The 26,370-nt window shown below is 38.3% G+C and overlaps 1 protein-coding gene across 3 annotated transcripts in view; it reads right to left on the reverse strand.

Annotated features, from left to right (window-relative positions):
- Nucleotides 1–3,358: 3,358 nt before the first annotated feature.
- Nucleotides 3,359–26,370, reverse strand: part of LOC121295835 (GRB2-associated-binding protein 3-like) — a 34,067-nt gene continuing 11,055 nt past the window's right edge. The window contains exons 2-10 of one of the 3 annotated variants that reach the window (XM_041220925.1): nucleotides 20,744–21,053; nucleotides 11,799–12,024; nucleotides 11,094–11,551; nucleotides 10,804–10,859; nucleotides 10,388–10,607; nucleotides 10,098–10,188; nucleotides 8,289–8,364; nucleotides 7,565–7,630; nucleotides 3,359–4,072 (exon numbers count right to left, since the gene is read on the reverse strand). In XM_041220925.1, the coding sequence (XP_041076859.1) occupies nucleotides 3,956–4,072; nucleotides 7,565–7,630; nucleotides 8,289–8,364; nucleotides 10,098–10,188; nucleotides 10,388–10,607; nucleotides 10,804–10,859; nucleotides 11,094–11,551; nucleotides 11,799–12,024; nucleotides 20,744–21,053 (1,620 nt within the window). In that variant the 3' untranslated portion in view covers nucleotides 3,359–3,955. Of the gene's footprint in view, nucleotides 4,073–7,564; nucleotides 7,685–8,288; nucleotides 8,365–10,097; nucleotides 10,189–10,387; nucleotides 10,608–10,803; nucleotides 10,860–11,093; nucleotides 11,552–11,798; nucleotides 12,025–20,743; nucleotides 21,054–26,370 lie in introns of all 3 variants that reach the window. The other 2 variants (XM_041220924.1, XM_041220926.1) reach the window with 2 other exon arrangements.

Here is a 26,370-nt window from a genome sequence, read left to right on the forward strand (position 1 = left end):
ATAACTAAGGATGTAGTATGCTGATTAAGAAACTCAACATTGCAGGTACTGTAAAACTTTTCAGACAGCTTTTATTTTATTAGCAGTGTTGAAGGTGTTTCAGCCAGTAATTGTACACAAGTGCAGTATTTACACAAAACTCTTCATATTATAAAGAAAAGCAAACACCAGTCACAGCAGATTATTTGTGTAACACAAGTACAGCATTATGTCTTCTCAGGAAAGCTATGGAATATGCCATTGAGATGGCAAGACTGATTACAGTGCCAGTGTGTTGAAACAGGTCTCAAAGATCCATGCTAGGGTTTTAACCACATCGCAAAACAATGTGTGTGTTTTTTACTCTCGAGCCTCCTCCTCCTTTGAATTCAGAGCATTATCAGTGTGCTGAAGTGCATGGACCTCACTGTCATAAACTTCTTCCATGACTGGTAAAATGCCTTGCAATGGTTTCTCTGATGACTTGTGATCATGTAAACACACTGATATTCTTATTAATGCTTTTTTTTTTTAAAACTTTGAAGTACATTTTCAAACAAACATTCATGAGGAACACATTTTTCAATTCAAACATGGAACTCCAAACCTGTTACTCTCTGGTGCCTCATTCGCAGTTACCCACAGGTAGATAACAGCTATTTTAACCTATTCAGTGGTACGCACACGCACACGCACACGCACACGCACACTCACACTCACACACGCACGCACGCATGCATGCACGCACGCACGCACGCACGCGCACGTGCACACACACACACGCACACACACACTCGCACACACACACACACACACGCACACACACACACACACACACACACACACACACACACACACACACACACACACACACACACACACATATATATATATGTCCACGTAGTTTACAATGCTTACAACATGCTGTACATTGCTGAATATGGCATTTTTGTCCTATTTGGCATTAGAATCAAACTGAATGAATACAGAGATAAATACACACATTAATTAATAATTTACCCAATGATTCTAGGTTCTGTGTGGACTCAGGCTGCAGCTGAATGTCCTATTTGTCAGAGTGTGTACCTGTTTCTCATTGTACAGCCCGCAGTTAAACATAACTAATTCAACCCCCAAAATCGCACGTGCAAGCCAACTGTGTGCTTGGGAAGAGACATGCATGTGTACAAGTGTTTGTGGTGACAGCTGCAGGTACAGTGCTGTAGTGCACGGTATTATTAACCATTGTGAAAAAAGCTTGACTCATCATTATCTCCAAGAATTAAATGACCACTTATCCTGCAAACCTAGGGTCGGATAACCACAGGGACGGAATGCTCATCGAGAATGGATTCTAGAACAGGATTGGGATTCTGTTTCTACCTGGATCTGTAACAATAAAACCCAATTGGGTGCCCTTTTTAATTTGTTATTGAACAGGTCTGTTAGACTGGGGGTCTGTGATCTGTGTGCATAGCAACTAGGAAATGGAACGCATAACAAAACATGTACTATATGGCACAATGGAAATGGATATATGGCACTATTTTCCAAGAGTGACATGGTTAGAATGGAGGTCTATTGTAAGTACATAAACAGCAGTGGATCTTAACCCCAGTGCCCACATTTATGCCCCTGATATTTTGCTGATAATAAAGTGGTCAAACACCAGCAGGGTTAATACAGAGTTAATGGGAGGGGGACTGAGATCGCTTGCTGTTTAGATCATTCAAACAATCCAAACGTTCTGTGTGTCTGTATTCCTGAGAAATGTAGTATCCCTTTAAGATACGTATGGACAAATAATTATAGTTTACCTGCCAACTGAATTGGCATCTTAATAAGAAATTCTTCTTTCATTTCTAGCTGGTTACACCCCCCCCCCCCATCACCCACACATTACTTATATATAAAAAAGTAAAAGAAAAGAACGAACATAAATTCTTTTATCCATAAATAGAAATGTCTTAGACATCAGTTCACTATGTTTTGTACATTTTTTTTCCTTTTTACTTTTATTCACACCATTGAATGTTACAACATACCGTATTTAAAAATGTAAAAATAAATGTAATGCATTTTAGTAGCTTGCCCTCATAGTGGTTAATTCAAAGTAAATGTACCTGAATAAATGGAAAACGAGCAGCCCTGAACTCATGCAGAAAGGTACAGTATTATGCATGTCAAACCCATGTAGAAAATGTCTAGCAGATAGATGTGCTTACGAGTTCCAGTGGTATAAGCCTACTTATTGAATGGGCTGGTGTACTTCATCTATAACTTTAAACATTCAGTCGTTCAGTCTCAAACAAACTGCATACACTTTTTAATCAAGTAGACCAACGTTAGGTGTACTGCAGTATCCAGTAAAGACAGAGTGCCTACCTACAGAATCCAGATATAAAACTTCTAGAAATGTGTTATTAAAGGTTTCACCCTTATCAACAATGAACAACAGCTTAGTACAATAACATGTTAATAATACACTACTAGTGTAAAGCTTCACATTCTATCTATCTATCTATCTATCTATCTATCTATCTATCTATCTATCTATCTATCTATCTATCTGTCTATCTATATACGCAGAACATAGCATGTCTTATTTTGGATGTTACACCAAAAACATGTGTTAATTTTATATAAAATATATATATATATATATATATATATATATATATATATATATATATATATTATATATATATATATATATATATGATGGCACATATATATAATTGGTCTAACAAAAATTAAATTTCCTTGTGTAAAACACAGTTGGATATCGGAAATCTTGACTAGCCTTCCTGAGCCATTCTGTTTGCTGCAAAACTAACTGCAGCGTCAGTGATGTATGATTGCAGCTGTAGCTTGTAGCTATGCGGAACGTTTTTAAAAGACCAGCACAATTATATTTTCTGTGTATTAAATAATAAAAAACAATATAATTTAGTATAATTTCTGTCAGGATGTTTTTTTTTTTTTTTTGGCTCGCATAATTGTTTGGATTCATAAAAAAAAAAAAAAAAAAAAGAATCCACACTGATACATGCAGTACTTCATCATGAAGTGAACTTTGTCCAGACACCAGTGACGTGCCATAAACTAAGGCAAAGTAGACTATTTCCAGAATAAACTTCACCTTCTGCAGCTGCAAAGGGTTCTCACAGTAAAGAGCTAGATCTATAAGAAGCAGGCATGTGGATCCAAAGAATAAGGTGATGCCTCCACATGGAGGTCATTTAATGAGCAGATCTAGCTTACTTCTATTAATGCACTTTTGAGATATATATATATATATATATATATATATATATATATATATATATATATATATATATATATATATATATATATAAAACATGTTTTAAGGTTATAATATATTATAACATGAGTTTGGTTACAGTATTCCAGCATAGATGAATGCCTAAGGTTAATGCTTTTCAAAGGACTAATGCCACATGATAATACCCATAGCAACCAAATATTAGATAAAGTTTAGTGTTAGTGTGTTGTGTAATAACATTAAAAAAATAAGTTTAAACTTGAAATAGCCCAGGGTGAAAGATTCAGCCAAAAAGATAATGAGTGGACAGAAATAAAAAAGGACCACAACACTGCTGATAAGGGTGTGGTAACGGCAATGCTACTGACAAGAGTGTCTAGTCTAATGATCTAAACAGATTTGACTCCAGACTCCTAATATAATTCAAGGTCTTACAAGCACTTTTAGAATTAGTAACGCAAACAAGGATGTTTCTCGCTTTGAAAAAACAGGAAAAAGTCGGTTTACAAGTCTGAGGCTGGAGATATGAAGATCCTGAAGAATTAAACATTAACATGTTTGGGACACAGACTAGCACTGACTGTCAGTTCCAGGTTTTTCTTACTGTCTAGTCTATCTGGACTGTGGTTTCCCTTGTATCCTCATGGTCCAGTGCTGGTGAGTTTTTCAGTAGGAATTCAAAAGTTTTGTTCAAACTTTTGACTGCCTCACGTCTGTCCACTCCTGCTTAGTGTTCTGAAGGGCCTGTGTCTTCTTCTCGTCCACCTGGACGTAGTCCACCCTCATCTCATCAGCAAGCATGGGTTTCTAGAGAGGGACAGAAAAGACGTGTGTAAGAGACATACTGTAGGTAGTGCCTGTCAGGGGTTTAAGGGATAAAATATATTGCAGGTGTTTGTGCCAAAAGGAAAAAGGAAGACAATTATTACCCATGGCATGTCGAGTAACATTTCATATCCACTGCCTATGAAAAACATTTCTATAAAACCATACACAAGAGGAAAACACTCAGCCAGTAATACACATGCTATAATGTCATAAATAATGCTATATATAATTTAATAATGGTAGGGCATAGTCTTACAGGTAACTAAGGCATTTACTGTGTAAGAAAGCATGCACTACTTTTTAACAAGACAAATCCTTCTACCAGTAGTGTAGAGTGTCATTAAAAAAACACATTCTTGTCAATAAGCAGCAACATTTAAACAAAACAAAAAAACATTTTTATAAATGGATCCTTAAACTAAATTGTGTAACTATGCTGCTGGTTAACGAGAATGCAATTATTGTTTAATAACAAGTGTCTATGAAACAACTGACTCAGCTGTATATATGTCTTTTACTGCTCACTTATTTATGTGATGAAAGCTGGCCTTTAGTACATTAGCATTGTATGCTGCTTGTGAGAGCTGTGAAATTAAGGTTTATTCAGTAAAAAACAAGATAATGCTTCTTGCCAGCTACAATCATAGACATTGTTCATTGTATAAAGAACAGCAGATTCCAGAGAAAGTCAGGAGCCTATCTGTTCTAGGAATGGCTCTTTAGAATTCCAAGCAGTGCTAGCAATGTGCAAGATGATCTCCATTTAATTGCTTGATTATTGGCTTCCTTGCATCAGCTATTGTTTGATGTTCAGCTGTTCTAATAAAAAAAAGCTGCATTTGTGTATTGTCCTTTATTTTTAGCTGCACAGACAAGAATGCCAAGTCATTAAAGCAGATTATGGGATAAAAATAACAAGAACGATCTCCCTGCTGCTTTTGTTTGCATGGGTACACTGAACTGTATGAATTCACTGATGAGTAGAACATTGCTTAAATTGATTACATGCTAGTAAACGTGCATTTGGTCTAAATGGACTACATACCAGACTTAAATCATTACTCAATCACCAACCTCTATAGGCCTCATATCCATTTACTGGTGTATATTATACAGTGCATATTGAAGAATACCTTTCACTAATTTCTGCACAGTAATATGCTTATAAACTGAGTCTACAGTACATACAAATGCATGAAAGGAATATTTATAGTAATTATGTTATATGCACAAGACTCTTTCACATTTTAAATAACTGTACCACTTAATAAAGAGCGTATATACATACAGACACACATGAACTCAGAAGAATACTGTTTTACCATCAGATCAACTCACTTAGAAAGTATTATGCATCTGAAGAAAAAAAAGAAAAAAACAGCTGCTTATGCAACCCTTCACAAAGACAATTCTATTTCTATTTAAACAGCTGTTGCCTGGATACAGCCAAGGCTCTGTCAACAGCTCCTTTGAAAAATGACCCAGTGTCACATTTAAGAAAAAAGCAATGATACACAGTAAAGTGTATTCAATAAAATATTGTTCCCCGTCTCTGTGAACCATTACAGACCAGATTCTCAAAGCCATCTACTCCAAACCATCACAAGTGTTATTTTTGTCAGATGGGACAAAAAACACCAATAGTCTAACAGACTACGCACAAGCCCCTAAATAAAATGTCTCAGTTGTTTACTTCTGGTCTGGTAACACCTTTCCTTTCACTCACAGTCTACAGCATAAATGCACAAAATTAACTGCATCAATAACAGTACCATTTAAATATGTTTACTTTATTTCTGGTATACATTTGTAATAGTTTTTTCTTGTTAAATGTGTGTATTAACTGGACCCAACAAAGGGTTAAGTTTGAGCCTTGATTTAAATACTTCATTTCCATGCGGTTTCAGTCATGCACGTGTGTGTAACAGGCTGCACCTGGCCTGTATGTTCAGTGTTGTAGAGGCGAGGGCTTAGAAACTTGTTATTATTAGTTCAGTTTGATTGGTTTTGTTTTATTTATGTTAAATAAAAGTACTCAATAGCATTGCTGTTTCAATGGTGAAAAACAAATCATCATTACTAATGGAAGAAAGTTCAATTCTATTCAGTGTTTGCATATGGAATAAACTATCACTTCAGTTTCTCATTCTAAAGGTATTGCATACAGTTTGCAAACAGCTTGCACACAGCTTTCTTACAGCTTGCATACAGCTTTCTTACAGCTTGCATACAGCTTACACACAGCTTGCACACAGCTTGCATACAGCTTGCACACAGCTTTCTTCCAGCTTACACACAGCTTGCACACAGCTTTCTTCCAGCTTGCACACAGCTTGCACACAGCTTTCTTCCAGCTTACACACAGCTTTCTTCCAGCTTGCACACAGCTTGCACACAGCTTTCTTCCAGCTGTCTTACAGCTTGCACACAGCTTGCATACTGCTTGCATACAGCTTTCTCGATCCTGTCTCAAGGAAGCATTTTTAAATGTGACATTTTTGCTGTAGTTATATATTTTCTTCTAAAAACTTTAAATACTTAAAATTATTTTTCTGTGTTTTTTCTTCTTATGTTAATTGTATTGTATTGTATTGCCACAACTATTAAAACAGCACAGCTCTGAATCACAGAATTTACTTTAGAAAGACAACACTGACTATTTAGCTTGTATTTATTTGTGTTTAGGCTGGGATATCATGCTGAAATGGTTTCTTGGAGCCTTTATAAAACTGTTACTTTTTTAGCAGGGCGTTTTATTTGAGTAAGAAACTAGAATATTTCATCATTTTTCAGCATTGAATGAACGTCTGAAGAACTAAATAATTAGGTATAGATTTAATCCTGGGCTCAAGCTCTGCAGATGTAAAGTGGATTTCTAGAGAAAGACGTGGCATTGATGTGAAAGCAAAATTTCTAACGAGACCGTTCTCAGTTTTCTCAGCAGCGGTACTGATGGCAACAGTCCCTAGAAAAAGGGGACTTGGATCATTAAAGGGAGATAAAAAAATAACAAAAATGACTTCTCCAATATTACTACAGGAATATGTTCATATACAATGTTTCCCATAAAATAAATGCCCCCAAACCACAGTTTCAATAATGTTTGGTAAAATTATACAGCATATATATTTTACACAGCGAAATGGCACTCAAGCTGGTCTTATCCCATTTATTTGATTTGGGTTGAATTGCAAAGTCCTCTATTTTAAAAGCGGTTATTAACCTTTTCTACTCATCATCATCATCATCATCATCATCATCTCTCCCTCTTCCTCTCTCTCCCTCCCTCTCCCTCTCCCTCTCCCTCTCCCTCTCCCTCCCCCCCCTCTCTCCCCTCCCTCTCTCCCTCTCCCTCTCCCCCCTCTCTCTCTCTCTCTCTCTCTCTCTCTCCCTCTCCCCCTCTCCCTCCCTCTCCCTCTCCCTCTCTATCTTTCTCTCTCTCATATTAATTTGGTTACAGGTGTACTATACCTTCTGAACAGGAGAAGGAGATGCTGAGTTGAAGTCCAGAGCCAGATAGTCCAGGTTAGATTTTCTCTGCAAAGGAAAGAAAATTTGCGTATTGACGGGAGAATTCCTACGCAAATGCTCCTGCAAACACATAAAAAAAATAAAAAAATAAAAATAACATAATTAGTGTCAACAATCTTCTAACTGCACCTCCCAGCAGCTAAGTAGCTTCTTGCTAGTTTGATATGGTGTGCCTTTGCTATTGCACATCCTTCAGACTGAGACCATGTGAGCAGTTTGGGCTGTAGAATTGAGGCACAGCTTTATCTTGTATGCTGGCCTTGTCTAAGGCAGCTAGTGGTTCCCAGCTCATATCGTTACAAACAGAAACTCATACAGCCTGGGCTGTGACTGCATAGCAAATCGAGCTTGACCCCAATATAACAAGAGAATGTTTTTTTTTTTATTTACTCTTTCAGACATGGTTCAATCGATGATACAATTTTATATACATTAATGATATATGGAATTAAATAAAGTTTGGGGTTCAAGAGACGGACAACAGAATACAAAGTTAAACATTATTTAATTATTCAAAATTGAACTGTGTGAATTGGGTTCATTAGTGAGCACATCTGGAATAGAGCGATGATTGAAGACGGATGGCAGTCAGTATGCTCAATATTATTATTATTATTATTATTATTATTATTATTATTATTATTATTATTATTATTATTATTACCCCTGGAGTGAAGCTGCTGTCTTCCTCCCCGAATGTGGCACTGGCTGTAGCTCTTCCTGGTGCTGGGTTGCAAGGACTGGAAACACACAATCTGGGTGAAGGATGCTGCTTCTTACACATGTGGTGAAGCAAGGCCAACACAGAGACAATCGACATGTGTTTCATGACACTGCCCTGTGACAGCCCAGACAGGGCGCTTTTCATTCACTACACTGCATTTCAATGTCGAATGCCTTGACTCTGTTAGCAGATACCACATTCAAAGAGAATTAGGCAATGCTACAGTACTTGTGGTGCCAAAGTGGAACATCCTATTAATATTAACTGATAGGAGTCTGGCTGCACAGATGGAAACTAGTATCTATTTTGTAAATGCTTGCGATCTGCCAAATAGTTTAATCACAATTATATGCAATGCTAAAACACGCCAAAAGCATTTCAATAAATCTAACACCATCATAACATTATCACAGTTTACTTTACCTCACTATAGCTTATAATAAAAAAGCAATGCCAGTGATATACAGACCAGAACCCCATCAAGAGTATGATAATGTGTTGCCCCGAGACCTACATCCAAAACATCTGCAATAGCATATCATGACTGTGATGGGGTGAAAGCCCTTTACATGTACATGGGTTTAGTTGGCTGACTTATATGAAGCAAATAGCTTCTTTATTTTGGCACTTGTTCTCATTAACTCCTGTATTCTACAGTGTAAATGTGCAAAATAATTTCCTTACTTGCATCAATAACAGTATTACTGTATCTTGATTTTCAGATTTAAATGTATTACTTTAGAAATGTTCCCAGGAAATAATGAATTTAGAGCCTGTTAATGTCCATGTGAATGCAGCTGCTCAGGCTGAATTGAGTAATCTTTTAGCAATTTATCCTGGCCCACCTGTATTCTAAGCACAGCCATTGACGTCGGCAGTTAAGTTTGGTCACAAGACAGAGTCTTTAATAACGTGTTCACAATGAAGGTGTCAGTACCGATAATGAATGCATCTGGGCTGAATTGTCAGCTTTGTGTGTAACTGAGCTGTTTAGTTAACTAAAATGTGCAGTCAATTGAGCTTTAAATCCAATGAAGTCATATAATCTCGACACTGCAGGCAAGCCTTAATCCATGTCAATCCCCTTTCCCATCCGTTTCCCCTTGATTGTGTCTTGTGTGAGTGTCAAAATGTAATCTTCATAAAAAAAATAAAACCTCAGCATAATGCAGTAGCTTCTGGCTCAATTGGGACAAAGCCCCCTGAACACTGGGTTCCGGTAATGTTGGTATTCTATCACCTGTCCTCTAATGCAGCATGCTCTAGCTGTTATGCACAGATTGTTAAGAATGCTTGAATAGAACTTACTGTTATGAGGTTAATTTGTTTGTATCCATTCCATTTGTGTACTGTTTTTATTTTATTATTATTATGTTTTATTTTGTCCTGGTTTTAACTATTGGCAAATATATAAAATGTATTTAGTATATGTATAAAGGAAATGCTGGGTATGTAAATAATATACCGGTAGTTTTAACTTGGTCAGTTGAACAAATGCAAAATTGAAGCCAACAGCTGAACTAGAGATTAAAACTGGCTATAAGGGTGTGACACCAGCTGACTTCCTGTTCCTTTTGTGGTTTAAATACTGTCAAATGCAAAAGGCAGGCAGCTCGGACAGACACTGGTGCAGGCGTGCGAGAAATGAAAGAGAAGAAACTGACCTCTTTGAAATTAATTTTGCTCTTAGAGTGTATGGGTCAACGTTTGAGCTAGACAAGGGTGTTTCTTACACAGTACTGTACTTACAAGGGCTCTGTCGATGATCTTATGAGAGGCATATGGATGGGATGTTCCCTGATCGTGGTAAGGCCTCTCAGATCCAGTGGCGGAGGCCTTGCTGTGCTCGACAAAGCAAATGACAAAACTTTCAGGGATAGCAGCAAAAAAAAATATATAAAAAAAATACACAACTAAAAAATGAAATAAAATCTGGATATAGATACTGCTTATTTTTCAATACTTGATCTTAGGCTTATTTATTGTTTTAATAAAAAGCAGCTGTGTGCAATGTTTTGGAGTTGTGCGTGCTCTCTCACCTCTCTGGAGGGGTTTCAGGTGCCGTTTCACTGGGGGAGGTCCCGGCTCTGTGTTTGAGTTGGACAACAGGAACTTTGCGTTGGTGGGGCTCATGGGGATGTACCCATCGGAGGGGCAGTCGAAGGTAGAGATGGGGGGAGAGGCTCCAGGGTTCATGGGCACATAACTGTCCTCGGGTACGTCCACTGGGCTTGGACTGTATGCAGGAACCCTCCTGGGCTGAAAGCAAAATACATTTTAAAATTAGACACCTGTCTAAATGACATGGCGCTTCATTTGAAAACTTCCAAAAAGCTGGACTGTTTTGAAATGAGGTTATTGCGTTTAGTTTTTTATTGGTCATTTCATTCTCCGCACCTCTAACGGATAGATCACACTGTGATTTTATTTACAAAACATCTGACAAGCTACTTACCAAATTAAGACTCAACCTCTTGTCCCGGCTCCTTATAGAGATCCCTTCAAATTCAACTGCAAAAAAAATAAATAAATTAGAGCATTTTACAGCACCGGGGCGAATTTCTGTGACCTACTGTCCATACAGTTTGTGAGTTACATAAAAGGTGTGCAGCATACTCAGGTCCTAGTATTGTGAATTGTATAGTATGGAGTTTGTGCAGGTTTTGTAGTACACTGTAGGAGAGCAGTCTCATATTTAATAAACAGGGCTACTTAGTAATGCACATTCATCTCAGTATGGATTACCTCTCCTGACGTTATCCAGACCGGACAGGGAGATTCTTCGCTGCACACTGGTTGCCGGCACAGCATAGGCACCGTTTCCGTTCACGAGCATCGTATGGGCCGTGAACTCCTCCTGCCGTCGCTCAGAGAAGCTCTTGGGCTTGGGGGGCAGTGGCGGCGGCGTGGTCCCATCTGGAGTGCCCCCCAGAGCGGAGGCAACAAGGTTTTTATCGAACTGGAAGATCTCGGGCTGGAGGTGAGCAGTCAGGGGGGATGAAGAGGTGAAGTCCCGGGATGAGGCGCCACGCTCGACCGGCGTGAAGGTACTAGGGTCTGTGGAGGACGAGAATGCCGTGTCCAGAGGTGAGAATGGAGACTGGGGCTGATAGGAGCTGAGCGGGGAAAGTATTACGTCTTCAAAAACACTGTCTGATGAATTCTGCTCCAGCCACCTGTCTGTTTGTGACCAGGTGCTATACCTGAAATAAACAAACAATTGAATACATAAACAAATACATACCTAAATAAATAACAAAACAACAAATAAAACAGATATTGAAAAGAAAAACAAAAAAGCTCATATAATCTTAACGAACCGGCTTACCAGACTGACACAAACAAGCAGCAAGTATTTTATTTGTATTGAAATAACATTGTGTAAACAGTATGGATCCCCTAGCGTGTTTGTTGTCAGTTGAGATGTGTGCAGTGTTTCGTGGAACTTGCCTGGGGATGTTGATTTGCCCGCTCTCGCACTGTGACAGGAAGAGGTAGTCCGGGGGCAGACTGGAGTCAGACTCGCTGTGGCTCTCCTCCGTGGTGGTGGTGTCCGTGTCGGCTGTGAGGTCGTGCGCCAAGAATGAGATGTCGTCTGTGATCCTGGAGGTGTGGGTGGAGGCCGAGGGGGAGGGCTGCAGAGAGGAGGTAGTCTGGGAAAGGCTCTCCACTGAATCTACAAGAGCAAGACAAAACACAAGGGCAATGGTCAGCCTAAATCTCTGGGAACACAACACCACCTTTTCAGCAACAGTGGTTTGAAATCTGGTTCCAGGAGACCGGGAGACCTAGTTTGAAGGTTTGGAGCACTTTTGATTAGATTGTAGGTCCATAAACGTTTTCATCTTGTTTGGAGGGGGAAATTGGAGATACATATATAATAAAGCATGATTGCACACTAGGTACAACAATGATGATTAACGATGATGGGTATTTCAATTGGTAATAGCAGGGCCCTTGTGAGATTAAGCTAGGCAAATCGAGTTTTTTACTGCAGTGCATGCTGATGCATTAGCAACACTCATAATACATTAGAGAACTGCATCGCTCCACCCTGACCACACACTGACTTGTTTACTTGAACTACCAATCCCTTTCCCGACATGCACGTGACATCACGTCATCTCGTTTGTAAGTCAAAAACAAGAGTTAGAGGGACACAAAGGGACAGAGAAGGAGGCTGACAGAATGTCTTTTCTATACCTGGATGGACATAATAAAACAGAACTTAACTTTTTTTTTTTTTTTTACAACAGAATGATTATTAATAGGTTTTGAGGAAGATATTGGGTTGTTTTGATAGCCCTTCCCTTATCTTGTGTGCAACATAGAGTAACAGCTACCGTTGTTATTTGAATAGCCTATTCACGTATGTGCTATTTCTTTGGATGCAATTCAAATTAACAATGACTGGCAGCGTGTTCTCTCTCAATTCCATTCCAATTCCAACAGATAAGCCAGCTAGCCGTCTGGACGCGTACACCAAATTCAGTTTAAAATATATTTTTTCACGATTCCCTTGTAATGAAGAGTTCACTTTTCATGTGGACACCAAGGTTCCCTTCCTAAACACGCAGTCCCAGGTCTAAATTCCACACTACATTCACAGGTGATAGAGAGACCAGGACCATGCATGCACAGCATACTCAGCACCTCAGAATAGCCTGCAGGAGTGTGATTGAATTAATAGCGCTAGATCAAAGCAAACGGCAGACCTAACATGTTCACAAATTCAGATCATATTGCCCGAGTACATCTGACAAACAAGACACGTTTTATAAAATAGTATAACTTCTATTTTTTTTTTGCATAATTTTTTTTAACATTTTTTTTAAAGGAACATATTCCAATCCTGCATTTTGCCTTTGATGTAGCAGTTTGTTTTAATGCTATAATGCACAGAGAAGCCATCTGAAGAACAATCAGATTCAGCCTGAAACGTGGTCCATTTTATGGACACTGGGAGGCAGTGCAGTAATTTTCATTGGTTTCAGCTGTTATTAAAATAAGCATTCCAACTAATTCATTTATCTAAACAGCATCTAGGGTAGTGACAGAGCTGTTATTTTAAAAAATATGGCGCTAATAACCCTTCAGGTCAGCTGTGCTCACATTTATCTGCTGTAAAAGATTCCAATGAGGTACAATTCCAGGCTGCACTGCTGTAATTCAACCACCAGGGGGAAAGCTTTGACAGCTGGTTGCTCTCCTGCATCCTGAGTGGCTGAAATAGCTCTCCGGCAAACCCAACTGCTGAGCTGCAGCTCTTCCAGGGCTGCAGTATATATCAAAGAATCCCTTTTCAAGGTGCAATTACCATTTCAAATAGAGCAAGACCAGAGCAGGGCTGTGAGCCGTCAGTGTTATGGAAAGACCTGTATTAATCTCTACTTTAAGGAGAACTCGTTGAAAGTTTGCGAGTCTGACATGCTTAAATGTCACTGAGAACACCCCCTCTTTGAAAAACCTAAAGCTTGCTGAGTCCTGTCCCCTGAGAAACCACATTAAATAAGAACCATGCTGTTGTTTTTATTTTTTATTTTTATTTTGCTTTGATATTCATAGCTGTTGTTGAACATAGACTGAAAAGCCTTTCTTTACCAAGAAAACTGCATGCAAATCAATTCCTGAAACTGAGTAAAAATAGATGATACAGGTTTCTGCCATAAGCAAGTGCAGTGACTGCATGAAGCAATACTCTTCAGCATTATGTTTACCAGCATCATGTACTGCTGGTCACACAGCTCTACCCCGGGGTTTAATATGAGCAGATTTGAGATCAGGTTGAGGCTCATTGGTTTCTGACACACTGTGTCTCTACTAACCACATCTCCTTTGATTCCTTGAAGAGGAGTTACACTGGAAAAACACTGTATAAGAAAAACAGCAGTGTTTCAACATCAAGAGCAGGCGCTGAATGTACTGTGTGTGTGTGTGTGTGTGTGTGTGTGTGTGTGTGTGTGTGTGTGTGTGTGTGTGTGTGTGTGTGCATATATATGTATGTATTTAGCTACTGTATCTATCTTTCTATCTATCTATCTATCTATCTATCTATCTATCTATCTATCTATATATATATATATATATATATATATATATATATATATATATATATATATACACACACACACACACACACACACACACAAAAACTAGAAGGCATAAAGTGCACCACAATGCTTGTTATTAGAAGTGCAAACCAATATAAAGCAATTTATAAATGCAAAAAAAAGGCTTGTAGCTTGATGGTAGACCTTTTAGAAATGTCTTGGGTGCACACTCATCCTGTAACTATATGACCACTGTTATTAAAACATATTACATATTACATGTTTAATTACATTAAAACATATTACATTACACTTATTGTTAAAAGCAGCATATAAGCGGGTCGCGATACACTATCTGTGATAGATCGCTATGCAGCATTAGCTCAGTGGCGTGCAGAGGCAGGAGCGTGTATCTGATAGAGAATGAGGTCTCTTGGGGCAGGACAGGAGCTGCAGTATTTAGAAAAGGCAAAGCTGCTGCTGTGTATAATTCACCGACATCACAGGGATCACCGACAGACACCCACGCAATCAAATTCAGGAATAGGCTGTCCCAAAGTCTGAGCAATATAGTCTTTGATCAATATCGTTATGTATGTTTGTATGTATGCACTGTGTGAACATGTACATTTCAGCACCTGTTTTATAGACTCTATACTATAGCCTCGTTATTGGCATTGACATCCCTGTGCTACAGAAACATCATGAAAACCATTAAAAGATAATTTGTTTTAAGTGGAATGTATATAAATAAATAAATAATGTGGATATTCAATGCACAGGGAGTCTTAGGGAGTAGAGATGTCAGGAATGTGCACTCTGGCATTTTTATTTTTTTAAATAATCTTTCATTCATAGCATATGCGTGGTTTGAAAGCTCTACTAAAACTCAAGACATTCATAAAGAAAGTGGTGATTAAAAACTCATGAGTCTCTCCTGTCTTTAATGCACACTGATCCTGTTATAGGGATCAGATCTTAGAAGTGGGAGCAAGGCTGCAGATATCAATACAGCCTGAAGGTTAGTAAAAGGCTTTCACCATCAGCCTCCCAATAGCGGGGCTCACCGCGTCAGTCCCGGAACTGAGGACCCGTGCTCTGTATTCTATTAAACCATGTGAAATTGGTTAATGTTTAAATTAAACATTACATTCCTGTGATTTTCTGATTTCTTACTTGGTTTGTTAGTTGCATGTTTTTTTGTTTTTTTTTTCTCTTCGATTCAGGATATGCTGATTTATCAAGCACAAAGCTTTAGACTGGTATCTACCAACTTTCATGTGCTGAAGGCCACTTGCAAACAGAGCAATGGAAAGAAATTGACAGAGAGGCATTTGAAATACCGGAATAGCCCAGAGTGTGTGAAAAAACGAGATTCAACACAAGAAAAACGATACCAAACTGATAATGTCGCTAATGCTATTGCTTATCACTCCTCTAAGTTACCGCAGTGAAAATGCATTATGTAAGACCACATTACTACTGCACACCCATACCATGCTTGTGACCTGAACTGCTGAACTGAAAATCCCTGAAGCACTGAACCGGCATTCCCAATGCCACGATTTTTGCATTCAGTACCTGCGTGTGTGCTCCAGTTCAATGGATCACTTGTAGAACTAGGCTCATGAATCATAAAGTATGGCACGGGTACATACAGTACAGCTTTACAGGGTCCTACCCCATTTTGAAGATGCCCGTGGATATTTCTTGACTCTCCTTCTGACATGGTCTTATCTGCACTTCCATACAATCTATACAGAGCTCCCTGACATTCTTCTCTATTAATGCACAACAAGAAGTGGTTAAACTGAAAAAGATACAGCAGCACAGCCGTTCAAAGCTCTCAAAACCACAGTGCGTCTATCTGGTGAACCAAGAGTCATTGCTGAGCAACCCTGCCTGAATATGCATGGAAGTGCAGACCTTGTCAATAGTAAGGAGTTCATGTTTGGGATGAACAGTGACAAACAGTAATGCAGGGAACACTATATTAACGCCAGTGTTTAGGGTTTGTGCTGGTATGTTTGCACTCCTCGGATAAGGCAGTTTGGTCCAGGACACCAGCAAAGCAATATAATTATTTATATTAAAAATAAATAAATAAATACTAACTGGAACTTATTGATAAACTACCTGTTCTCAACACACTTTAACTTAAAAAAAATGCTGCAACAGAAATACCCTCAATTTTCTGTTAACACAGTGTTGACACAGCGACGTTGTGCAGAAGTGTTGAAATGGGTTTGGATATTTGCTATTTAAAGCGCATTTCATTCTGGCAGCCCAGTTTAAGAATAATCTCACTTTCTTTTTAGAAATTGTATTTGAGACACGGTGCCAGTAACAGATAAAAACAAACAAACAAACAAACAAACAAACAAAAAAACATTTTACGGAGAATCTCAATAAATCCATTAAAACCATTTTTAAAAATACATTATGAATTTTCACACTCCACGAAACAAACAAAATAATATCTGCATGACTAAGATAAGTGGGAGATTTAATTTCCAAACTGGGAATTGTGATACATCAATCACACTCCTCCTTCTGGAACCAGAGGCGTTGAATAAAAGCATGACACTCACTCAAGAGACCCCGTCCCACTCAAAGCCAAGACTGTGTTCACAATTAACTCTTTTACTGAAAAATGCCTTAGTATTCTGTCAAAGGAATACACTTTCAGAATGCTGATTTAACAGCCTGGTGCACCCACGTTTGTTTCTCCAATGCAATGACGTGATAGGCAGACCTGTACCACTAAATGATACTCCTTGCAAAGAAAAGTGTAAACTCAAAAGTTCCCAAAATTGCCCAGAAATATGAAGGAAATGCAAAAAAAAAAAAAAAAAAAAATACATTCTATTCCACTGTTCATATAGTTGAAAGATAGGGAACCCCCCCTTACACACATTTGTTTTAATGTTATTGAAGGGAAATTCCCAGAACAAATGTCTCCAACAGAAATGTATCAAAATAAGGGTACAGTTTATTTTTGTTTGTTTAGAACTAGGAGCCATATAGACATCTTTATCAGTATAATTAAAAAAAAAAAAAAATCTCAAAGGCATTATTAAAACGTTGCTAGAATGTTATATCATCACCATAGACACACAGTAAACCCATAAACTCAGAGCCTAAGTGCCTAAGCACACACTCAAGCAGAAAACATTAAAACAGCACTCTGTCTGTTTGGACACAGCTAAGGACCTTGACCTTGTGTTGTTAAAAACACTGCTAGGTCTGCTTAGCAGCCACTGTGTTGATCAGACTTCCATTAAACATGCTGCATGTACTGCAAAGGGTAGAATACGTTAAATCTGATTTTCAATAAGCTGCAATGCAGTTCTAGTGAAAACACAGGGTCCTTCATTTAAAAACAGAAACGTAGAATTAACAATTTATTTAACTAAATGTTTACTCTTTTTACTTGACCCTTTGTGATATCCAGGACTACAGTAAGCAAGACGCCTCTTGCATCTGACTTCTGACCAAGTTGTCTGGATTGTGACAGAGTGTGCTTATTAATGGTAATCACTACCAGTGTTCAGATGCATAAGCAAAGGGGTTAACAACAAAATCAATCTGTTTTCAGCGTAACCATTTTTAAATGCTGAGCTGAGATATGTAAATAGTGAAATGCTCATTAAAGGACTAATACCATATTCAGGAAACAGTTCAAAGAACATGCAAAGTCTGTAAGTATGTTTAGACCGAAAGTGCACACTTCTTGAAAATGTCCTGGTATTGAAAATCAGGTAAACAGTATTGCATTAAACAAGTGCTGTGCTCTCAAAAATCATGTGAGGTGTCTAAACGTCTTCAACCAGTCCTGCCTGGGAGACAGAGGCTATGATACAGCCATGTTAGTATGACAAAGAAAGCTCAGGCAGCCCCACCTTGTTATATAGCAACTTTAGCGATCTTTAAACAAGGACACATCAAAGAACCCCTGAAAATGGATTTATAAGAATTTATAAAGTGACCAATAAATAAATAAAAACTATATCTGCCATGTAGTCCTCATGATGGAGTCAAAGATTTGACATCCGAGGCTCTCCACAGACAGTCCAGTCTATATAGTGAACTCGGAGTGACCCCTGCGTCTCTTGTACTGCTGACCCTCTCATTCTGCGACTGTGAGGAGCTACTGTCAAGCACAAGATAACCTCAAGCAGACCTGACCCCAGCTGTATTTGAGGCACTGTGGAAGGAGACAAGGAGGGCCTTGCTGACTTTAAGTGACAAGTAAACCCATTATCACATTGCTGTTAGCGGAATTCAAAAGGAATGCAGCTGCAAGGGGAATCTCTATGCTGGCCTCTTTCATTGAGATTCCAAATCCCATTATTCTGCCATAAGACAATATGATACAGTTTGGATAAACAGATGTCACAAAGGTTCACTGACAGCAAACAAAGCATGTCGCCAAGCTACATAACTGATTTGGTCAGACTATGGAAGCTGCACATAACTGACTTTTTTTTTTTTTAATTCAAATTCACAATGTCAAAACAAAAAGAAAAAAAAGGAAAGACCAAAGCACATTTCAGAGAAGAGCTATTGCCTTCATAATTCTGCCATCATTCGGTGATCACTGTTACATTTACTTTTTTATTTACCACACTGTTTAAACTATAATAGCAGTGGCACCACATTCCTCTGAGCCCTTGCTGGTTTTGTGATAGGGGTTGTTGATGCTGTTAATGCATGGTGGTGGTTGAGGGCTAGAACCTGTTTGCAGATCTCTGTAAGTGTTTGAGTGCCTGATGCCCACTGGAACTTTGTATTTTTTTAAAACATGTTTTTACTCCTGAAATAATGCGAGTGAGGCTTATATTATAATCCATGCACCAGTAAACACAATAGATTAAAACCAAAGCAACACATTTCGGTTTTCTGTCTCCAGGATCGCCTCGATAACAAGCGTAGGGCATTTTTTAAAAGCTGTTATTAAAACGAGTCTCGAGCTAAGATCAGTGCAGATGAATAGCACCAGTGGAACAGCCTGTGTAATGACTGGGCTGTAGATTAAACAGGATGGACAGAGAGAGTAAAAAACCTGTTATGATGGAAGGTAAAGCACTACAGTGAGTTCTGCTCCTAAAATAAGTGCTGTAGAACTACATACACTATGACTACAACTGCTACGAATGACTAGAATAACTCAATCAGCACCACGTTTCTTTACAAATCAGAATCATCTGACGTTTTGCTGGTAGCTCTGATAAAAATGATGAAACTGGATGACAACCTCACTAGTGGCTACCTCCCCAGTGACTTACACCTGTGTGTGCTGCATTAACCAGTGAAAAGGAAGCGCCTTCTCTTCACACATACTATAACAGCCAGTTATACAATACGGTATGCTGTCAAATTGAGCCAATTAGCACTTAGAAGCATTATTCAATTGGAACTATAGTGTGCAAGAGTGTCTCAGCCACAGTGGATGTTTATTAATACATTAATTTATTGTAATATGTTATTTTTCTTGCACTTAAAAACATTGATTTTTTTTTTTTTTGGCTAGTTTTAAAAATTCATGTTCATATTCTGTCATAGATTCAGCTTGTACTGAAAATCCCAATTAGCTGTTTTAAAAGGATTATTTGCACTTTTGTATTTTTGAAAGGCTTACTGTACATGTGCCTATTGGCAGATTTGCCTGCCATCTTTAAACATGGGAAAGACGCCAAACTAAGAGATCTAAGCACAGCTTCCCGGGGTGTCCACAGCCAGGCACAAAACATTAGTTTAACCCTGTTTTTTCTGGCCTTTTTTCAGGTGGCCAAAATGAAAAACAAATATTAACAATATCAAAAGTAGCAACATAAAGCACTAAAATAAAGAATGCATTTTCCACCTAAAAAAAGGAGGAGTGGTCTGGAGGTGTTGAATGTGGTTCTACTGTATGATAGCTAGTGTATGGTTGCCTTTGTGTGCCTCATGTTGGCTGTGTAGAGTATCACTGTTTTCATATCTTCCCTTTTGTTCCCGGCAATCTGAGTCATTATCTATTATTGTTGTTCATGCAGTAGCTTGTTACCAGTGATCCACATGAGTGATTACCATTGGAGGTAAATGAATGCAAACCACACATTTTGAGTCAATTAGCAATCCCAAAACAACTGAAATCCTCACCCCTCCCACCTCCCACCTCTATTTTACCTTACGATTCTCAATTTCGAATGGAGTGCATCAGAACTTAAAGTGTGTTTTAAAAATTATGTTTTTCACATGGCTGGGCCGTAATCAGCCCTATGAATCACCAACATGGACCTGGTGGAAGATTAGGAGGTCACTACTGGACCATATGAACAAGATGGTTTCCTCCTACTGTACCTGACCCATCATCCAGGGGCCCGAAGTGGCAGATCTGGCTGATGTTGTGCACCCAGGTGTTCATCTCCTCCTGGGTCTTGGCCACCAGGTAGAAGGTGCGGAAGGAGGTCTTCACCACGAAGACGTGGTTATTCATGAACTCCTTCTTGACCACGGCGGCGTCGGAGCGCGTGTGCATGTGGACCCCGCACTCGTTTAGGTTGATCACGCGCAGCGGCTTTTTGGAGTTCTTGTTGCGGTAGTACTCCAAGACATCAGGGTTTCCACTCATCCGCCCCTGACGCAGCACGAACCAGCGCTTCCGCCAAGCCTAGGGACAACGGAGAAGCACAGCAAGGGAGTGAGCCAGAGAGAATCACTAGGGTTGTGAAGTGATGGGTTAGCTGAGCCCAGCTCACACAACTGGTTTGAGCACTGTTTTGTTAAGAGTTTTTTTTCTTCTTTAAAGCCCACACTGTATTGATAAACGAAATCATAGTTTGTACAACTTTTTTTCAGCCGTTTTAGAAAGGGTTTATTAGTTTTTTCAGATTTTTCAAAGCACTGAAAGAATGTTTAGAAACAAACAAACAAAAAATAAAGTTTGGTAAAGTAGTCGCTGTATGAGAAAGGACTACACTGTGCTAGTGGTAACAATCAGAAAACATTATTTTAAGGACTTTGGTGCTAGATTTGCCCACACCTGATTTAACAGAGACTTTACCTAACTGTTTCAGTTATGGGATTGTGTTTTTATGAAGCGTTTACAAACTGAGTTGGCCTCATATTCAGACATCACTACTTTTATTTCTGGTCAGGCTTTTTGTGGGGAAATACAGCATTTCCCAGAATCAGAAAACGTTTGAAAGAGGAAGTTAACTGCACACAATGTATGGCTTGCCTCAAGCCTACTGCCAGATATTTCTATAAGAATACAGTTCTTGAGAAAGGAGAGCAGTAAATACAACTCCTTTTTTTAATTTTTTTTTTACAGTAACTGTGTGGGAGAGCCACTAGTAATTTTCATATGAGCAATGCTGAAAAAAACAGGGAAATAGCACATTTGCATGTGTACTAAAGCGCCTGCAAAACGACTTTTCTTTCCACAGAACTTTATTCAAATGGATGTTAGTCAAGGTTAAATGGAACTGGCTGTGTGAAATAAAAAAAAAAAGTGTATTATTATTATTATTATTATTATTATTATTATTATTATTATTATTATTATTATTATTATAATAATAATAATAATAACTTTAGACTTTAAACTGACTTGTGTTCATAGACAGGATTCTTTTTCTTCTACACATTTCATGCAAACTAAGAAACTGGTTGTTTATACCACAGAAACCCACCTAGCCATGTACAGAACAATACATCTCATGAATGTGGTTGTCAGTTCACACCTGTGAAGGATGACATTAGCACATAACTAGACAGCAATAACTGTTTACAGACGGGAGGTACATTAATTAACAAAAGCTCACGAAGATCCAAGCGAGTGCATTTGGCTGCAACAAAGACGTGTGTGTGTGTGTGTGTGTGTGTGTGTGTGTGTCTGTGTGTCTGTGTCCGATGTTCCTTTCACTTTGAGCAGAGTTGAAGCTTCAGAGCCAATCAATGCCTAGTATAAAACCATACAGTACAGTGTGTGAGGCAGGCTGCTGCTACAGGGCTGATCGCTTTGCACCTCAATCCAGCCGGCAGGGCTCCTTGTGGCTGATTACGCTGACACATACCCAGTTCTGACAAGACGTGCATTTAACTGGCTCGGTCTGAGTCACTCAAATTGAAACTAACGAAGAAGAAAAAACAAAACAAAAACAGTAACCAGCTCTAGAAAGGGAAGGGCTAAATTGAGGATAGATATCCCAGCTACTTGTACAACAGTCCTAGTGATTTTAGCAGTAGTGCTTGCTAAGCCAGCTGCTAAATTATATATTATATATGGCAGCTGATGTTTTTGTATGATTCCTAACTTACCGAAAATGAGACAGATGCTACAGGATATGCAAAAACCCACTGCAAAAGTTTTGAAAAAAATTGTACAATGAATTCTTAAAATGCTTACTGTAAACTGCTGTCAACCACACCAGCAGTGATTACAGTATATATATATATATATATATATATATATATATATATATATATATATATATATATATATATATATATTAGTGAATGTTGCATTGCAGCACCATATCTCTAAGTGCCAGTGCTCTCATGATATCAAAGCTAGTATATTGTTAATGCAAGGAAAATAAACAGGAAGTTGGGCAAAATGGATCTATCAGCTACTGACCCACAAACCACTATTTATTCGTTTTTTTACATCTGAAGAGAAATGTGTAAAGAGTATGCAAGCGCACATATGAGTCAATTCAACTTCATTCAAAGTACAAAGCATTCAGTTATAGTAACCTAACCTAAAGTACTTTACTACCACCTCATTGAAATTCATTTTCCTCAAAACAGCCCAGGTTCTCCTATCATTACACCAGAGCCTTCCTGCCTTAAATATTGCCACCATTTCTCTTTGAAAATTAGGATTTTACAAAACGAGTTCCCATCCAAATAAATCATTAAACACAACAGACAAGGTTGAGACTAGTTCCCTCCTGTCTCATATTGTGACCATCAGCAAATCACATGACCACAGACAAATAATGTGTGACTGAGCTCAAATCATGTGACCTTGTTTTTGCTCCATGTTCATGGCAATGCACCTGGGTAGAGGGGGGGAGGGGGGGGAGGCAGTGAGTCTCATTCATGTGATTCAAGATTCATTCATTATCTGCTCACAGATATTCTAAGAATACAGTGGAATTTTCATAAATTGATACAGTTAAGTACAGTAACTGTTTTAAGGGTTGAATATGGAGCAAATGAGCTCAGATCACTTAGCTGGCAGCTGTCAGTCTCCTCATCAGCAGTCATGCACTGTATGTATTAATGGAAGGGGAACTCTTTTTAAACGCACTGCATTATAATAACTTCCAAATAACTTAATTCCCCTTTTTTAAGATGGGGACAACTTTATAAATGTTGACCTTTTGTTTGCTTACAGTGTTCACAAGTATTGACCACCTGTGGCTTCAGATCCACTTTTTAAGCTGTGCAGATGTACTGTTGCCAGTTAAATATGGGTATTGTTTATTTAACCAGCAGGCCAAAAAAAGATTATGTTCTGACACCCAATATTTCACAAATTGCTCAAGACTGGAAGACGGTCTTCTTTTCACCACCCTCTTCAACTCCATCAACGTTTACCCAAAAACCAACATGCTGCTCAGGGAATTCATATTAGAAGGGTGTCGTCTTCAGTTGATGTGCAAGACACATTGTTGGTGCATTAATGGTAAACACTGCAGCAAACACATTAAGAAAAGGAAAACCATGCGCATTACCAAAATACCCCCATTTCACAGATAATCCAGCACTAATTGTCCTACATTCCCACAACCTCTCCAATATTATGGAAAGTTATAACCCAGCCATCAGCAACAACACTTGTGTTTTTGATTAGTTTTGGCATGTAAACACAAACAGAACATCTGTGCACATCCATCTTGCAGCAGTATCATGAAGAGAGAACTCTAGGTTTATACAGATAGATTTTAATGGTACCCCTGGAATTCAGCCTGATATTCACTCTGGTTTACTTTAATATTATTTTCTTTCTTTTTTTTTTTTTTTAATGGAAGTCGGGCCAGTTAGTTTAGAGTGAGATGAAGTTTTGGAATCTGAAAAATGTCACATGAAGAGTTGCCAGTAACATAGTTTCAAAATGTTTTGGATCAACAAATAAAATTAAAAAAAAATAACAGCTTTGGTCTGTTTGGCTAGCTCTTTGGCTAGCCATGATCATATCTGGAATTCTCTGGCAAGTGTTGAAAGCCCATGCAGAATGCATTCAATTTAAGGGAACAAAACAAAAATGTCTTTATTTATTCAAAGTCAAGAACTGTTTAGTCAAGTATTAGGGTGTTTGAAGGAAGGATAGGTAACTTCAGAGATATGACAAAACAGAGCATAGCCAGGTGGTCATCTAATAAGAGTGCAAATAGTTCATTTCAGGTATGTCAGCGGTGACTCCCAGGAAAAAAAATAAAACAAAAAAGAGAGATAATTTTATTTATGAACAGTAGATTGTTTTCAACTGCATGGCTGTTTCTTGTGAGATTATTTGATTTTTTAATGTAATATTTCTTCCAGCATGTTTGTGCAGTGTCACAAAGCAGCCATGGCAGCCACACTGCACTGCACATAGGAATCAATCTTACTACATCTCTACAGCGATCCCTTGTTGTGAAGCTGCTGCACAACGAGATCCCGTTCAACATCCTTACATGAAGCCCCAGAGCAGCAGGGTTATGACAACCAATACATAACCCTTTGTGGGCCAGTTTGCAATTCTAATTGTCGACTGGTTTTGTGTTTATTTATCATGATGGATACCGCAACTCTTAGTAGTGTTTCCTCTATGAAAATAACTTATTTCAATGCAGCGAACCCAGAACAAAAATAGATTGCTGTAGCACTGCTAATATTTGAATGCGTGAACAAACATTGTTTGAAATGCTTTGGGCAGGTGAAAACTGTTCCAGATATAAGAGGAGGTATGCGATACACTCAAGAGAGAAGCGTCTGTGTCAAATGCTTGCACGTGTGTGATGAATGTTCAGCTTTTAAACTTTTCTGACTGGTTTTACAGAACCCATAATATGATGCATTTCTTGCAAATTGACTGATTTTCCAAGTAAACACTCTCAGGTTACCTCCATAATATCATCAGAAGTATATCTCAAATCTGGTTTAGACAGGAAAGGAGTGGATGAAATCAGAAACTATTGTAAAGCTGATAAAATGTGGACACTGGATTGCATTTATGAGGTTATGGATTTAATATCCTACAAAGAATATTACGAGTTAAGAATACAACAGGGACACAACTCAGTGTAAAGGCTATTTTGTGTGTGTGTGTGTGCGCGCACGTGTGTGTGTGTGTGTGTGGTGGGGGTTGATATGTGCAATGTATTTTCTAAAAAAATTCTACAGTATAATAGTAACAAGACACTACGAGGGCTGCAGCTCGAAAATGGGTTTATCACTTTTTTTTTTTAAATCTTTGTAACCAGCCTGTTTGACTTGTGATAAACAATATTCAACGTGCAGTTGGAGACTTCTGCAGAATGCTTGAAATACTGTGAAAAACGTTTTAGTTGTCACTCGTTGAATGTTCCTGGAAAATGACCATAGTGGTATATCCCGCTAAGTAATCTATCCATTCTATAAATATATTGCAGATTTAGCCCTATTCTGAAACTCACATTGTGTATCAATCATTAAGTAGAAAAATTAAATAAAATAGTTTTTTTTTTTTTAATTTTGGACAAACACAAATTAAGTTGTAGATAAAGAAGACCACATCTTGCAATGCTTGGGACATCATTAGAGAATGATTGGGGGTGGAAGTTAAAATTCACAACAAGAAAGCTTTTTGAGATACATTTATGAAAATATGAACACCCAATCGTGAGACTTGGGGCCTAAGCACAAAGCAATATGTTTTTAAAGGATGCTTTCGTTTTTTGTTTTTTTTTAAAAGGTTGTTGACAAACATCGTTTTAAGGTTTAAAGGTGCTTTG

This window comes from Polyodon spathula, chromosome 20 (genome assembly GCF_017654505.1).
Source record: "Polyodon spathula isolate WHYD16114869_AA chromosome 20, ASM1765450v1, whole genome shotgun sequence".
Taxonomy (NCBI): Eukaryota; Metazoa; Chordata; class Actinopteri; order Acipenseriformes; family Polyodontidae; genus Polyodon; species Polyodon spathula.